Raw genomic sequence first — 16677 nt, 5'->3', positions numbered from 1 at the left:
CATTCACGATGGGGATGGAACTGAGGGCCTCCTATATGCTAGGCAAGTGCCCCAGTCTCCACAGAGGGTGGTCGGTAGTGGGGATCATCTCGAGCGTGTGTGGTGGTAGTAACTGCCACTGCTACAGTGCACACTGGCCACAGGCCCAGGCACTAGTTAGGAGACTGTAGAAATTAACTCTAGGTACTGCCGTTTTGTTTTATTCTCTTGTGGCACTGGGGACAAAGCTCAGGGCCTCCCACATGCTGGCTAGGTAGCAAACAGCTCTCTCAGTGAGTCATAGCCCTCAGCTCTCGGTCTGGATATTTCACAGTGGAGAAAACCAAGGTGCAGAAAACTAACTTGATCAAGGTTACAGGACCACCGGCCTTCAGTGTCCAGGTCCTCATTCCTTGGCAGATTCAGCGGGGCCACCCAAGAAGGATTCACTGCGCAACTGGATGTTGATAGTTTGATCCAATCAGGCAGATTTTTAGGAGGAACTGATCTAGGGATCCCACTGGGGCTGCTGAGGCCTTCATCTTTCTGGACACTGAAGACCATTTTGTTATTTTGCCCCTCTTCCTTTCCCTTTGTCTAGAGTTGGGTTCTTTATAGATAACTTGAGTCTCCCGGTCAGTTGTGTGTGCCAGCCATGCCTTGGGAAGAGCTGGCTCCCACCATGGGAAAGGCCAAGGGTAACACATTGATTAGCCTGAAAGCCCACTGTGTTAAGGGTCATAGGCTGGGGGCAGTTGAAGGCGATAAGCTCTTCTTACTAGGACTCAGGGAGCTGTCTGGGAGACCAAGCCAGAATTAGTCCACAGAAAATAATTACAAGGGCGAAATATAGAGAACAAAGAGGAGGAAGAAAGGGAAGGCTTTGGGACTGAGGAACACGATAGCTCCCTGGAGCTATGGCCCTCCAGGGGGTGCGTGGGTGGGGCCGTCACCTGTGCGCCTCCAGGGCCATTCTTCTCCCAGCAACACAGAACCACACAGAAGAGAGGCAGGGCCTAGTCCTCTAACTGCCCCGGACTGATTCTTTGAGGGCCAACTGAAAAGGGTTCTGAGGCTCAGAGGTGGGTAGCAAGGGCCGTCCCTCCTGGTTTAGCTGCAGGTAGGGCTAGGAGTTTTGGGAAGGGAGGCCTCTAGGCCCTGGCAGGCACTGCAACCTCAGGGTAAAACCAAAGATCCGGAGGATCCACGCTTGGGGATCCACAGGTCTAGTGGGGGGCTTCCTCCCTTCCCAGTTCTCAAGGGGTTGCTCTATCTGAGCCCTGGACAGGGACACAGACCAATGCCTGCCTAGCTGACCCCACACTGACCTCAGGGATGATCCTCTGACTCTGGCTGAGGGCAGGGTTGGAGAGGCCTCAGAGAAGAGGGGTTTTTTTTGTTGTTGTTTTTTAGCTTGGGGTTTAGAAGGAGCCGCTGGAAGGGGATCCAAAGATGGCCTCTCTCTTTATTCCTTTAGAAACAGGGAGAGTCTAGGTAGGCGGCCAGAAAGGGCGGGAGGCCTGGCGAGGTAGCCAGGCCTTGAGAGGAGGTGCCCAGGGCGGGTGCTGGGAGGGAAGGAGTTAAGGCGGAGAGGGGGGCAGCCTATGGCAGGAGGACACACCTGTGCGCAGGGCAGAGGCGGGCGGGGCCCAGGTGAGGCGCCCGTGCTGCCCGGCAGGTGAAGAAGGAAGAGGAAGAGTGGAGACCAAGCTGGCTCCAGGCGGCTGGATCTGGGGCCTTGATGCCCCTTTTCTTTCTTCTGCACCACTCTAGGGATCAGGCGGGTCTGGTTCCAGGTAAAGGCCACCGATTAAGGGGGCCCTGGGGCTGCGCTAGGAACGGTAGGACGCAGGAAATTGGTAGGGACGGGCCGTGGGATGGCAGGGGCTGGCTCGCAGGCGGACAGTAGAGGCTGGGGGCTGCTGCCGAAGCTGGTTTTGGCCTCGGTGATGGGCCACTCGGGGTACGCCTGGTGGGGAGCAGCGAGGCTCTCCCGGAAGTGTTCCAAATGACGCGGAGGTGGGGGATGGGAGCAGGAGATCTGCGGCTTCTCCTCAGGGCTTGGGCTTAGCCAGGGCTGATCTTGACGAAGGACTGGTTGGGTAGGGGCCTTCGTCTTACCCAGCAGTGTTTGGGTGCTGGTTGGGAGTCTCTAATACTGCCGGGTAATGATGGAGGCCCCTGTCCCTGTGTCATCGACGTCCATTGCGCGCCCATTGCTTTAGGCCCTTTAGCTGGCAGCGAACCTATTCCTCCCACACATACCCTGAAAGCCCCTTCTTCCGAGTTAAGGGTGTTGCAGAAGTGGCTCTCGGGTTGGCTGGTTGCCCACTGGAAGAACACAATGGCCCCAGCCCCTCCTCCAGTCCAGGGTGATGTGTCATCTGGTAGATCCAGAACCTACTAGAAACAGACCTTGGCCTCGGGATTGTCTACGTACTCAAGAGGCCTCAGCCAGCCAGCTAGCAGTGGCTCCCCGCTAGCGCTCGATGTTGGCTGGCTCTGGGTCCATCTTCCAGTGCAGTGTTGGATGGTTGAAGTACGAAGCTCCTAACACTGTCTGGTAAAGATGGCCCCCGGGTCAGTTCCCTCAGCAGTGACCTTGAGCCTTGAAGACCATCGAGGCCTCCAGACCAACAGCCTCTGACCTTTAACCTTCTGGGTGGGGTGTGTGTCTATGTGTGTGAATCACTTGGCAAAAGGGAACAATGGGAGACAAAATGGCTGCCTTCAGCACAGCAGCAAGATTTGGAAACACATCTGGTCCCCAGGCGTTTGCAGTCTTTGCACCCTGGGAACGTCAGTGGGGAAGGCGGGATATGATTCCGTCATGGGCCGGTCTCTCTCAGGCTTCCCAGCCCTCAGGAGAGACCTACTTCCTACTTCCTCTAAGAACGCAAGGAGCTGAAGCCCTGCTGCACCCTCTGGCCCAGCTAGGTTCACCTCCTCCCTATTGCATTGTTTTATGGTTCCAACTTTGTCTACCCAGAAGGGGAAAAAACATGGCAATAGGTTCTAGGGAAGTACATATGAGTGAGCAATGGCTTCATTTCCTCAGTGCTTGAGGCTCAGGGTCTTCAGAAGAAAGGTAATCTGTGGAAAATAGGCTCTTGTTCAGTTGGGCTCCAGGACTGTGGAGGTGGCAGGGCCACTGCCACCTCCATAGGGAGTTACCCTCAGCACAAATGGCTCATCATACCTGGTGACTAAGTAACCGCGCACTGGGGCTTTGGAACACCGAGACCCTCGGAGGAACACACGCCATCTCCGGAGCTACCCAGAGGCTGGTTTCCAAGGAAGCAGCTTCCCTGGGGTCATCGCAGCTTTAGTTTGGCTCAGCAAAGCCACAGCTGCTCCAGCTTCTAAAGAGATGTTATTAGGTCTGCGGGTTCACAGGTAGAGCTTGAGGGTGGGGTGAAGGGTGTAGCCGGGCCTGAGATCGGCTGCTTCCAGCTCAGCTCCTGTTTTGAGGACCTGGCAACAGTCAGAATGCCACAGGCCAGACTGCTTGTGCCCTCTGCTGGCAGAGACCCAGGGTGCCTGTGTGACCAACTGTCTTTGTACTACCTACCTACACACTCACACGCAACATTTTTGGCTTTAGTTTAAGTAATAAAAATTTTATTGAGAATTCCTGGCATGGTGGTTATCTCCCCCCATTCTAGGGAAGGACAACATTGTAGGAAATCACCGAGAATCACACTGTCCCATCCCCGCTTCCCAGCCAACCCAGGAAGGAGGAACACCCTCTGAGAGGGATGGTCTTCAGTCTTCCTTAATCCAAGAGGGCAGATACAGAAGAATCCGTCACATGATGCTTGGGTCAGGGTGGGGTGCGCCTGACCCCTGAGCTGGCTCTTCCAACTTCTCCAGCGGTGGCGTTCTGTGCTCATTTCTTACCCTTAATGAGGCTGTCACTGCAGAACAGAGGAAACATGCCTAATATTGGCGACTTAAGTGTGAGGTGCAGAACACCCCAAGTCATCCCTTCTTCCTAAATGACTATGGGAAGATAGGGGAGGTGCAAGGGCAGGTCCAGGAAGCGGATGGCCCCCAGGACCCCATAGCAAGGAGGCAGTCACTTACCTTCCTCTGTAGCCAGCATGTCATGAAGTGAGCAGGAGATATGTAAGAAGAGAAATATATGATAGTTAGCTGCAGGCCCAGCTGCTCTAGACCCCTTTGCTCCCCAGTGAGGACGGCTCTTCACCACTATCTCTGCGGTCTACAGTCAGGTTCTCACGTGAGACCTCTACCAGCCGTCACTTCTCATTTAAATATTTATAAATAAAGTGCCTTTCCCATAAGACATCCTGCTTTGCTTTATAAAGTCAGTCCTAGAAGATGCAAGACAGGACCTGCTAACCAGACAGACACCCACTTTTCTGACTGGTGTTCAGAAAAACTGTCAATGGCTCTGGTGACTGCACAGATTCCAGATTCCAGGGGAGCAGACATAGGTGCTTTGCTCTCTGTCCAGTGGGATCTCTTACCGAGTAAAACTTTCATCTTGTAGATTCAACACAAGGTTGTCAGCTGTGAGATAGATTCGGTTCTGTGACGTGGCAATCTACAGAACATGGAATAGATGTGTTAGCAAAGGCTTCAAGCCTGTGATTCAGTGAAAGACAGTAGCAGGACAGGTTCCTGCTCTAGTACAAGGATCCAAGTGAGAAGCCTTGGGGTCACAGCCAAACACAAAACCTGGGGAGCACTGCGGGGCACTGTGGAGGAGGAAGGGAAGTAGAGACTCAAGCCAGTTCTAGTGCCATTGTGTGACTGTAGCTGAATACGTTCAACCTCAACCGCCAGCCCTTGGGTGGCGAAGCCTTCCACTCACCGTCTTAGAGATGTTCTGGGCGGCCCGGATCTTTCGGAGCTTGATATAGCCAGGATTCTTGCTTAGGGCTTCTCCAAGGTGAGCAGACAGGGTTAAGGGTTCTTCTGGGCCAGGTTACATCTGTGGGACTCTCCCTCTGCCCTAGTCCTCTGGGCTGTCAGATTCAAGGTTGCGCTCACGTGGCTACTCACACTTTGCTACCCACTGTGGGCCTCCCTACAGGATGCTGCCAGTACTGTGGTGGCAGCTGACACGAAGGCAAGGCCAGAAGTGCTCTCGATCTGGCCTTACAGCAGGGAGTGAGGCCTTAGGCACCCCCACCAAGATTTCAGATCTCACCCGCTATCTTTTCCCTCCCATCTCCCAAACAAAGAGTCAGCAGCCAAGTCGCATTCGCCTTAGTCTCATCAACCCGCCCGTGGTGGAACATGGGAAATAGGCTGTCCCAGGGTGAGGCCGGACTCTGTGCAATACAAGGATATCATCTTGGCAGCCTCCGCCTCCCCCTCAGCCTGCACAATCTTCTGTCGCTGTTCCTGCTTTGCTTTCTCCACCAAAAACTGGGCCCGCTGGGCTTCCTGCTGGGCTGTGGCATAAGTGAACTGATGTTATGGCTGTGAGGTGTAAGGAGCCCAAGTGCATACAGTCCCCTCTGCCCATCTCCACAAGCCCACTGACCAGTGCCCTCTTCTGTGGACTTACCTACTGACCAGCGCCCGCCTCTGTGGACTTACCCACTGACCAGCGCCCGCCTCTGCGGACTTACCCACTGACCAATGCCCACCTCCGTACACTTACCCACTGACCAATGCTCTCTTCCCCAGACTTACCAGTGCCCGCCTCTGCGGACTTACCCACTGACCAATGCTCTCTTCCGCAGACTTACCCACTGACCAGTGCCCGCCTCTGCGGACTTACCCACTGACCAGCGCCCGCCTCTGCGGACTTACCCACTGACCAATGCTCTCTTCCCCAGACTTACCCACTGACCAGTGCCCGCCTCCGCGGACTTACCCACTGACCAGTGCCCGCCTCTGCGGACTTACCCACTTGCTTGGCTTCCACAGCAGCTGTGTACTCCCTGCTGAAGCTTAGCTCTGTGATCGCTACATCATCCAGGATGAGGCTGAAGTCCTTGGCACGTTCTGTCAGCTCTCTTCGGATCAACAGGGACACCTGGGGGAAGGGTCGGGAGGGGAAGGGAGGTTTGGTTTGAGCAGATCAGAGAACTGGAAGGAAGGCGGCACTGCGGCACCCATCTGAACACCAGAGCTCCTGAGTATGGGCAGCAACCCACCACTTAAATCCTCCCTCCCTCCCTCAGTAAAAAACACTTGGTTCCACTTCATGTGAGAGCCGAGGCAGCACCAGGCCGCCCCGCACTACACTGAGACCTTATCTCTTTTCAATTTGTGCACGTCCTTAGCTTCCTGTCATCTCCTTCTCTAGAGATGTAAGACTACACTGCTGCTGTCCTCTACTGTTCGTCCTTCTTAGGGTTGACTGGCGTCGGGTGCTACAACTTTTCTCTGTTTCCCACAGCCCAACAGGCCACGCAGCCAAGACAACCTTAAACCTTTGATCCCCTTGCTTCTACCTCTTGAGTGCTAGGATTACAGGCATGTGCCACACTTGGCTTAAACAATGCTTGGGAATAAAGCCAGGGTTTGTGCGTGCTGGCCAAGCACCCATCAACTGGACTGCAGATCCATCCCACCCCATGCTTTCTTTAGTACCCAGGAACCCCGACCGCCATGCAGACAGTGGTAGGGCCAGACCTGAGCGCGCTGGGTGATCAGCTGCGAGGCATTGAACTTGGCCACCACACTCTTGAGCACCTCGTTGACAATGGACGGCAGTACTCGCTCTTCGTAGTCCAGCCCGAGGCGCTGGTACATGCTGGGGAGCTCCTGGGCATTGGGTCGAGACAGCACCCGCAGGGAGATGTTCACCATCTGCAGGTCTGACGGAGAGAGGTCAGCAGTGGCCAAATCCCCCCTTTCTAAGCATTTTCTCCTTTGAGTGCTTCCCACCATACCTAGTGTTACTCTACAGCCAAGAAATTCTCTGGGAAGATAATCCTATGTCAACGGGGAGCATGTGGACATCACGGGCAAGGCAGAGCCTTGTTTACTGTTAACCCTTGTCTATGGACCTCGCACTAGTATAGATATTTATTTATTTGCTTGCTACTCCTCCAAAGTGCATTCCACCGAGCAGCATGACCTTGGGTTTCCCCCTAACCACTGGAGACTCGAGAACCAGCATTATTGTTTATTTCCAAGGCCTGTGGCTTAGCAAACGAATAAAACCACATACACCACAAACAGCACAAAGAAGCTCGTTTCTGTGGGTTATTTAACTCGGTGTGTACATGGGCATGAGGCAGAGGCTTGGGGAATCTCAAAGGCAGGGTTTCTAAGTATGGTCTACAAGGAACAGCTAGTGAAGAGGGGGCACTTCTCCAGAGCAAGGTGTACTGTGGATGTAGTCAACACGTCAACAGAAAAAAGACCTTAAAAACAGGCCTAGATCTAGGCAGCATGGAAGAAAAGGCGACTCTTAATCTGTTTACACCAGGCAGAAGGTAACGTTAAAACATGCACACACACCGAGTGCTGGAATGCAGTTTTTGAGCTGTGTCAGTGCTCTTGTATATGTAGAAACCAAAACTTAAGAAACGCTACCATTTCTGGCAGCCTCGCCAGACTCCCTTTACACATCTTCCTTTCCCCACGTGCCATGCAACTCCCAGTTGCCCGCATTTACCTTTGGAGCCTGTGGGGGAGGAGATTTTTCGAGGTCTGGCTCGAATGTCATAGATGATGGGGTACTGGAACCAGGGGATTCTGGAGAGGAGAGGTCAGAGACAGGAGTTGGGAAACTGCAGTTTCATTGATTTTGACTAGCTTCCTCCCCTCACCACTCGTCCTTGGGCCTGTTCCTCCCCATGACCACAGACAAGGACTCTTTTCCCCGCCGAGAACAGCCCTTCATCCATTGCTGGAGCTTCGGAGCGACCGCTGTCCTAACGCGCAGGAATGAGGAAGGGAAAAAGCAGTACCCAATTCTGTTAAGTCTGCTACGGCCGTCAAGGGTGAAGGGTCAGGGCCTGTCCGCTCTGCCCGCCATTACCTGAAGTGAAGGCCTTCGGCCAGGATGGTGTCCTGTTGCACGCCACCAATACGATTAAAGAAGATGGCTCTATGACCACCTTCCACTGTGGAGAGAGGGGTGGGAGTCAGGACAAGCTGCTGGTCAGCGTAGGCGGGACGGGACTGAGCGAGCGGGGAGGCGCGGACACGCGGACACGCGGGGGAGGCAGGACAGTGGGTGTGGGGCCCGCGCGGTCCGGCCAGCGTCAGGCTGCTCACCGGTGAACACGGACTCGCGGACGCCGTAGGCCACCGCCCCGGCCCCCAGCAGCAGCTTCAGCGCCGTGCCCATGCCCCGAGGCCCGGCGGGCAGGCGTCCCGCTAAGTCCTTCAAGTTCTGGGCCATGTCTGATCCTCCTGAAGGCGGCGGCACCAGCGGTCAGGAGGGGGTGCCCGCCAGCTCCTACCCCACTCCAGTTTACAGACCTCGCCTCGCACACGAGGATTGGCGGCCTTAGAGCTCGCGGGAGAAAGGGCACCGGAAGTGCGCTTCCGTCAGAACCCGCCCCCCCTGTGCCTAGGCGGATCCGAACCCCGCGCACAGGAATGGCGCATCCGGAAGTCCCGCCTCTTTTGGAGGTGTGCCCTCCTAGAGAGGCTTCCGTACAGGCATCGCCATTTTCCAGCGCCCGCTTTCAAAATGGCCGCTAGGAGGAAGTTTGCAGGGAGGACGGACGTGAAGTTCTAACTTAAGGACGTCAGCGCAACTTCCGGTCTGCCTACAAGATGGCTGCGACCAGTGGTGGATTCCAACCTCGTGAGCGGCGATTTTCAGTACAGGAACAGGACTGGGACACCGCGCCGCCTAAGAGGCCCCGGCTTGGGGCAGGAAGCAAGTGCGGAGGCCGTCGGCTCATTGTGGTGTTGGAAGGGGCCAGTCTGGAGACAGTCAAGGTAGATTTGAACAGCGAGAGTGGAGGGAGCGAATCGATGGATCAGATTCTGTGGGGACCAGGGGCACAGAATGAATGGAAAAACTGAGCCGTGAAATTTGCTTTTGAAGGATGACCTAGTTTTGCAGGACGTTGACATCCTGGGTTGGCAGTGTTTTCTTTTGCTCTTGACTCGCATTTTAGTCCTCACCTTGCTTTTAGTTGATTTACTTCTGTGATATAAAATGCAAAATGAGGGAAGCATTGTCTGTTGAGGTTTCTCACAGTTCCAAAGGCCAGTGACTTCCCCGGACTTTTATTATTAAGGACTTGATGTTTTATTTTGTTAAAAGGTCAGCTTGTTCTTTTTTTTTTTCCCCCTTAGTTTTTTTCGAGACAGGGTTTCTCTGTGTAGCCCTGGCTGTTCTGGAACTCACACTGTAGACCAGGCTGGCCTCGAACTCAGAAATCCACCTGCCTCTGCCTCCCAAGTGCTGGGATTAAAGGCGTGTGCCACCATCACCCGGCTGGTTAGCTTGTTCTATATTTACCTTTTTTGAAGTATGTCTGGATCAGATTATTTAAAAAGCCTTTGTCTTTGTTTTTTTACCCCCCTTAAATATTTATTTTACCTTTATTTATGCATGCAAGTCTGCATGTGGCCGTGAGCCACCTTATGTAGGTGCTAAGAACCTAACTTGGCTTTATACAAGAAGGCTTCTTTATACAAGAAGGCTTTGTCATAACCCCTGTGCCATCTCTCCAGCCCCTTCCTCCCTTCCTTTCTAGATTCATTTATTATTATATATAAGTACACTGTAGCTGTCTGTAGACACACTAGAAGAGGGGGTCAAATCTCATTACAGATGGTTGTGAGCCACCATGTGGTTGCTGGGATTTGAACTCAGGACTTTTGGGAGATCAGTCTGTTCTTAACGGTTGGGCCATCTCACCTGCCCGCATCCTTTCTTACGTCTTATCTTTCAGAGCTAAACTTGTTCAGTGTGTAGGCCCAGAAGTTCCCTCCCAACCCCTGCCGACCTCTGTTTCTGTCTCTCTGTCTGTCTGTCTGTCTCTCTTTCTCTCTCACACACACACACACACACACACACACACACACATATGCTGGATGGTGGTTTTTAGTCTGTCTTGGAATGCAGTTCAGGTTGGCTTGGAACTTTCCACCTTCAGCTTCCTTCTGTGTGTGTGTGTGTGTGTGTGTGTTTTCAAGACGGGGGTTCTCTGTGTAGCTCTGGCTGCCCTGGAACTCACTCTGTAGACCAGGCTGGCCTTGAACTGAGAAATCAACAGCCTCCCGAGTGCTGGGATCAAAGGCGTGTGCCACCACCGCCCAGCCACCTTCAGCTTCCTAAGTATTAGGATATTTATAGATGAATTTCACCATGCCAGGCCTGACCTGGATTTATTAGGTCCTTAGCCCCTCCCTCCTAGTGACTATGAGAAAACAAGTTTGCTCTCCCTTTGTAAAGTGGTTGTATTCCTTTTAACTAAACCACACAGGATCTGTATTGCCAGTCCTTTAAAAGTAGTGTGTTTCCTAATAACCCGAGGTGAGAGTCTGTCCCATCTATTCTTCATGTACACTAAATAGAAAACTGGTTTTCTTTTTTTTCTTCTACTTTTTTTCTAGACATATTTATTTTTTCTGAGTACACTGTAGCTGTCTTCAGACACACCAGAAGAGGGCATCGGATCCCATTACACATGGTTGTGAGCCACCATGTAGTTGCTGGGAATTGAACTCAGGATCTCTGGAAGAGCAATCAGTGCACTTAACTGCTGAACCATCTCTTCTGTGCTTTCTCCTTTAATTTTTTTATTAAGTGATCAATTAATCAGATTTAAATTTTTCTGTAGTTAGTTGTTATTTCCATCCTAACTACAGGCTCTTATCTATTCTTCCCTTAGTGATTGTCCATAATCAATCATCATCATCATTATTGTTTAAAGGTTTAATTTTTTAAAAATTTTATTTATTGGTTTAACTTTTTTCATGTGCATTTTTTTTTAAAGATTTATTTATTATCATATGTAAGTACACTGTAGCTGTCTTCAGATACACCCGAAGAGGGCATCAGATCTCATTAAGATGGTTGTAAGCCACCATGTGGTTGCTGGGATTTGAACTCCTGACCTTCGGAAGAGCAGTCAGTGCTCTTAACTGCTGAGCCATCTCACCAGCCCCCTTTTCATGTACATTTATGTTTTTCCTGCATGTATATCGTTGTAGGATGCCAGAACTCCTGGAACTGGAGTTACAGACAGTTGTGAGCTGCCATGTTGGGGCTGAGATTTGAACCCGAGTCCTCTGGAAGAGCAGCCAGTGCGTTAACTGCTGAGCACTTAACTGCTTTTCTGTCCAGCCTTTGTTGTCATTTATTATTGTCAACAGGGTCTCACTATGTAACTTCGGCTGTCCTGGAACCCTTTGGTATCTGCCTGTCTCCGCCTCCTGAGTGCTGGGATTAAAGGCATGCACCACTATACCTAGCTGCCTATCAACACTTTGAGTGTTAATTTTGACATTATCAAATAGACTAGGAATGGTAATTTCCAGATGTGGAAACCGTCTTCCCAAAGTCCATGGTTCAGAAAGTAGATACACTAGATTCCTTTGTAGGCCAGTTTTCTGATAGGCCAATCAGGTCACTTAGCTGTACTGACGGAAGGGGTCAAGGAGGCGCTGTGTGTGTTTAGGATATGTCTGCTACTTGAAATAAGTTAGCATCACATAGTCCAGCTTACTTACTGAGAGGTTTTGTTAAAATTCCTAGCCCAAGGCTGGAGAGACATCAGTTAGGAGCACTTGCTCTTGCAGAGGACCTAGTTTGGTTCCCAGCACCCACAGTGTGGCTCCCAGTTGTCTGTCAGTCCAGTTCCAGGGGATCTGATGACCCCGTGGCCTCCACAGGCTCTGCACCGGTGTGATGCACAAATATATTTGTAGGCAAGACACCTATACCCATAAGATTTAAAAAAAAAAATGCGTGTGTGTGTGTGTGTGTGTGTGTGTGTGTGTGTGTATGTGTAATATACATATATGTGTAGATACATATGCATCTATATCTGCCATCTTCTCAAGTGGAAACTTAAGGGATCTTTGGAAAGTTGGTTGGATGGTGTTTGCTGGGCACACACGGGGGACGTTGCCTTAAAGTGGGCACAGGTGAAAGGCTAAGGCGGACACAGGCGAGGATGTGCTGCTCATTAGCGAGCATCTGTTGCTGGGCTGCTTCACTCTCTGAGACGGGGCCTCACCCTGGCCTGGCATTTGGTGGCCTCCTAAATACTGGGAGTCCAGTGTGAGCCCCTCATCTGACTTGTGATGCCGCGTCCTTTGTTTTTTCCTCTCCAGACAGGGTTTCTCTGAGTAACAACAGCCCTATCTGTTCTGGAACTTGTTTTGCAGACCAGGCTGGATTCGAACTCACAGAGGTCCACCTGCCTCTGCTCAAATTAAAGGCATGCCACCACAGCCAGGCACTGCTTCAGTTATTAGAGGTTAGCCCAGGCACTGCTACCTCACGGACTGAGAAGATGGCTTAGTGCAGTGCTTGCCACGCACGCCACAAACATGGGGACCTTGTTCTAGCCCAGCCCCTATGTAGACAGCCCAGGCCGTGCTAGGCGTGCTTTTAGTCCCAGCTCCGAGACAGTGAGGAGGTAGATCTCTGAGCTTGAGGAAGGAAAGAAGGGAGGGGCCCAGCTCAATTTGTAATTGCAGATTGGGGAGACAGGCGAGTCTGCAGAGCTTGATGGCCGGCTTGCCAGCCGCGACAATGGAGTGATCCCACCTGTATGTTTCCTGTTCATCTATTAACAAACCATTTCTGTTCTGAGTTTGTAGACTGTTCTTAGTTTGTTAACTGTTTCTGTGAGAACAGAGTATGAGATTTCGAACTTTCTCCTGTCTCTTTAGTAACTTCTAAGAACTGTTGAGAACTGCCGGCAATGGTTTTGTTCTGGCCATTCCAGTTTGTGGTTTCAGATCAGTGCACAAACTTAGGTTTCACAAACCACTATCTCCGCTGCTGTAAGTGCAGCACTTTGATGTTTTTACTGTGGTTCTTTGCACACGCTGGCTGCCAGCCATGTCAATCCAGTTCCACAGGATCAGGGCCTGCCTTTGACGGCTGCAGGCACCGCCATGCACATGATGCACATGCGTATGTACAGGCTCAATACTTATCCGTGTAAAGTTGAGTAAATCTTAAAAGCACAAAACCTCCACTTTTATCCTAATGGGTTAAAATTGGATCATTCCAAAGTTCATTTTCTTTTACAGTTGAGGGCGTCCGAAGGACTTTGTTTTTGACCGCATGCTTTACTCTGACAGTCTTCTTAGCATTCTGTGCATGTGTGTGCTGCCTGCATGAATTTATGTGTAGCACATGTGTGCTGGTATCTGAGCAGGCAAGTTGTCTGGAGCCGAGGTCCGGGTGGTTGTGAACCACCATGTGGGTGCTGGGAACTACATCCGGACCTCTGCAAGAAGAACGAGTGTGTGGTGCTCTTAATCACTGAGCTGTCTTCAGCTCCTACTCTGACTTTAAAAAAAAAAAGCTTTATGTAGGGCTGCAGAAATGATAGCTTAGTAGTTAAGAGCACTGGCTGCTCTTCCAGAGGACAGGTTCAATTCCCAGGACCCACACGGTGGCTCACAACTGTAACTCTAGTTCCAGGGGATCTAGTGTCCTCTTCCAGCCTCCACTGGCACTACACAGAGTGCACACACATATGTGCAGGCACACATGCACGTAAGATTAAGTGAATTCAGACAATATTTGTGATTATGCATGCGCACGCACGTGCGTGTGTGTACATGTGTATGTGTGTACTACATGTGTTTGGATGCTCTTGGAGGCTAGAGTTTTCAGGTTCCCCTGTAGATGGAGGTATAGGCCACCTGATATGGATAGTGGGAAATCAAATCCAGGTCTTCTTTTTTTTTTTGGATTTGTTTTTTTCGAGACAGGGTTTCTCTTATAGCCCTGGCTATCCTGGAACTCACTCTGTAGACCAGGCTGGCCTCGAACTCAGAAATACGCCTGCCTCTGCCTCCCAGAGTGCTGGGATTACAGGCGTGCGCCACCGCCCGGCTCCCAGGTCCTCTTCTTAACCACTGACATTTTTCTGGCCTCTGACATTGAACTATTTGTTAATCCCAAAAATTATATCCCCCAAATATTTTGAAATGTATATTGTCACTTTGCCTCTAGACATAAAAAGTTCTAGTGATACACAGACTTTTAAAACCTGTGTTTGTGGGCTGGAGAGATGGCTTTGTGGTTAAGAGCACTGACTGCTCTTCTAAAGGTCCTGACTTCAATTCCCAGCAAAGTGTACTCACAGACATAAATCTTAAAAACAGAAATACCCAACCTGTGTTGGTATAACAGTGTGTTTTAAGTTTACAAAACCCTTCCAGCATATGTATATGCTCATTCTCTGACAGCCTGAGGTGGTAGGGTGGGCTTTCTCCTACCATGTGCCTTCTGGGATTGATGCCAGGTCAGGCCGTGCCCATACCTGCTGACCCTATCAGAGGCCTCGTTACCGGGTCTTTGGTGTGCTATGTATTTGTACATACTTGGGCATGTATGAAGGTCAAAGAACAGCTCGCTGTTTCCCTCCTTTCACCAATGAGAACTGAACTCAGATATTTATGGTTGGTGGCAAGTACCTTTATCTGCTCTAGTCAGGTTGAGACCTGGTCTTACTGACCTTTCTAATGTCCCTTGAGTTTTGAGGTTGCAAATGACAGATATTTCAGCGTGCAGGCCCGAGCAGACCCCACTTGCTGGTTATGGTGTCACATTTTCTAACTCTAGATCTTTGGCTCTTCGCTTGTGCGGATTCTTGGGTTACAAGGCAGTGTCCAGTGTAATCCTTGCCCTCCGGTGCTCCCCTTTATCTCTTCTATGTGTTCACTTCGTAGTGCTGGCCATTGAAGTCGGACCACCCGCTTTTCTCAAAGGTTTGCTGACGTCAGGTTTTGATTGAGGCAGCAGGGTCTTGCTGTGTCCTAAGCTGGCATGCTCCTCAGGGTATACACAATGCTTTTGAGACTAGTCTGGTTCATGAACTCTGATTCTAGATCTTTGGTGACCTTGCCTGATAGCCATAGGCCATAAAAGCTAAATGTGTGACTTGTGCTCCCCCTTTACTGTGTGAGATAGTTATCCTGCGTGTAAATGTGGACATCCGCAGTCCTCTGAGAGCTGAATAGCTCTACTCAGTCCTCCTGGCTCAGGTCTAGAGAGGACTAGGCGATAGACTTTCCTCATCCTGGTCTGTTCTGCAGGTGGGGAAAACTTACGAGCTACTCAACTGTGACAGGCACAAGTCCATGCTGTTGAAGAATGGCCGGGACCCAGGGGAAGTCAGACCAGACATCACCCACCAGGTAACTGGGGGCAGAGCTAATGACTGAGCAAACACATGCTGGTTCTCAGGCCTCACCGTGCCTTTCCTCCCCCCAGAGCTTGCTGATGCTTATGGACAGCCCCCTGAACCGAGCCGGCCTGCTCCAGGTTTATATCCACACACAGAAGAACGTGCTGATCGAAGTGAACCCCCAGACTCGGATTCCTCGAACCTTTGACCGATTTTGTGGCCTCATGGGTGAGAAGCCTTAGGACTTAAGTAAAGAGGAAACGGGAGAAGTCACACGCCCATTCCTTCAGTGGTGGGGGTGACTGCCAGGACAGAGACCTGGTATTTCTCCATGTCCACGGACATTCAGCTCCTCTGCTCTCTGAAGTTTCTGTGAGGGGTAAAGCTGTCCGAGCGTGTCAGCGGCATTAGTGGTGTACTGTTGTGTGATATCAAGGATCCACAGCCCAGTTTCCCCGGGGGTGTTAGGCTTAGATCAGTGGGCAGAAGAATGTAGTCTCTTCCCACTTCTGAACTCTCTTTCTCCCCTAGTTCAGCTTTTACACAAACTGAGTGTCCGAGCAGCTGACGGCCCTCAGAAGCTTTTGAAGGTAAGCTGCAGAAACCTGTTGGTAGGTCCTGGGAGCCAGTTCTGGGGCTGACTCTTCGTTTTGTCTTTAGGTAATCAAGAATCCAGTGTCCGACCACTTCCCAGTTGGCTGTATGAAAATTGGCACTTCCTTTTCCGTTGACAACGTCAGTGACGTTCGAGAGATGGTGCCCAGTAGTGACCCAGTTGTTTTCGTGGTGGGGGCCTTTGCCCATGGCAAGGTACAGTCTGGGTGCCATACTCAGGTTCTCCATGCAGCCGAAGCTCAGTGCAGGGTCCCACGAGCAGTCGGCAGTTTGAGATTCCCCGCTTACAGATGGGGAAGTATGGGTGAGACAGGCCGTAGCTGCATTTGTGCCCCGCCTTCCCTCTCAGGGCTCGCCTGCCTTCCACACACAGCTAAGATGGCCAACTTGCTCTTGTACAAGTTTTATGTGATTGACACTGCTGTTGGCATTAGCTCCCCCATGCTCTTCTACCCTGAGCCTGCTACAGGGTAAGAGTTGCCTGACCAGATCTGTCTCTCCTCAGGTCAGTGTGGAGTACACAGAAAAGATGGTGTCCATCAGTAACTATCCGCTCTCTGCTGCACTCACCTGTGCTAAAGTCACCACAGCTTTTGAAGAAGTATGGGGTGTCATTTGAGAACGGCAGCGCCTGGTTCTCAAGCGGGACTCTGGCGGTTTGTCTTTTGGCTCCTAAGGTCTGCTGGAAGATAATCTTCTGTACCATGATGGCAGAGTGGGGGCCAACACTGTATATTTGTTTTTTGTTTTTCCTATAAAGTTTATTGATTTTTCAGACCTGATTGTTTTGAGGGTTCTT

General features: G+C 51.2%; 2 protein-coding genes and 1 non-coding gene across 3 annotated transcripts; 1 reads left to right on the top strand and 2 right to left on the bottom strand.

Moving 5' to 3' along the window:
- Positions 1-3578: 3578 nt before the first annotated feature.
- On the bottom strand, positions 3579-8471 carry Phb2 (prohibitin 2). Its single transcript, XM_052174817.1, has 8 exons — positions 8194-8471; positions 7955-8039; positions 7589-7668; positions 6598-6782; positions 5866-5995; positions 5302-5405; positions 4820-4897; positions 3579-4549 (listed from the first exon to the last, which is right to left on the bottom strand). Exons 1-8 carry the CDS (start codon positions 8318-8320, stop codon positions 4469-4471), a joined length of 870 nt encoding a protein of 289 aa, XP_052030777.1. The 5' UTR covers positions 8321-8471; the 3' UTR covers positions 3579-4468.
- On the bottom strand, positions 4975-5234 carry LOC127679621 (small nucleolar RNA U89). Its single transcript, XR_007976882.1, has one exon. It is a non-coding gene; the product is annotated as a small nucleolar RNA U89 (small nucleolar RNA).
- A 148-nt stretch (positions 8472-8619) lies between the features above and the next one.
- On the top strand, positions 8620-16655 carry Emg1 (EMG1 N1-specific pseudouridine methyltransferase). The gene is made up of 6 exons (XM_052174818.1): positions 8620-8868; positions 15172-15273; positions 15350-15491; positions 15795-15853; positions 15924-16073; positions 16384-16655. Exons 1-6 carry the CDS (start codon positions 8701-8703, stop codon positions 16495-16497), a joined length of 735 nt encoding a protein of 244 aa, XP_052030778.1. The 5' UTR covers positions 8620-8700; the 3' UTR covers positions 16498-16655.
- Positions 16656-16677: the final 22 nt, after the last annotated feature.

Source organism: Apodemus sylvaticus, chromosome 2 (assembly GCF_947179515.1).
Source record: "Apodemus sylvaticus chromosome 2, mApoSyl1.1, whole genome shotgun sequence".
Taxonomy (NCBI): domain Eukaryota; kingdom Metazoa; phylum Chordata; class Mammalia; order Rodentia; family Muridae; genus Apodemus; species Apodemus sylvaticus.
This window is presented reverse-complemented; position numbering and strand designations above follow the sequence as displayed.

Bases quoted from the DNA above. Each gene is read 5' to 3' on its own strand.
- Phb2 (XM_052174817.1), bottom strand. From the start codon at position 8,320: ATGGCCCAGAACTTGAAGGACTTAGCGGGACGCCTGCCCGCCGGGCCT. The intron at 7,669-7,954 runs GTAATGGCGGGC...TCTCCTCTCCAG, and splicing joins GCCGAAGGCCTTCACTTCAG to AATCCCCTGGTTCCAGTACC. The intron at 6,783-7,588 runs GTAAATGCGGGC...TCTCTCCGTCAG, and splicing joins CTCCCCCACAGGCTCCAAAG to ACCTGCAGATGGTGAACATC.
- Emg1 (XM_052174818.1), top strand. From the start codon at position 8,701: ATGGCTGCGACCAGTGGTGGATTCCAACCTCGTGAGCGGCGATTTTCA. The intron at 15,274-15,349 runs GTAACTGGGGGC...TCCTCCCCCCAG, and splicing joins GACCAGACATCACCCACCAG to AGCTTGCTGATGCTTATGGA. The intron at 15,492-15,794 runs GTGAGAAGCCTT...TTTCTCCCCTAG, and splicing joins CCGATTTTGTGGCCTCATGG to TTCAGCTTTTACACAAACTG.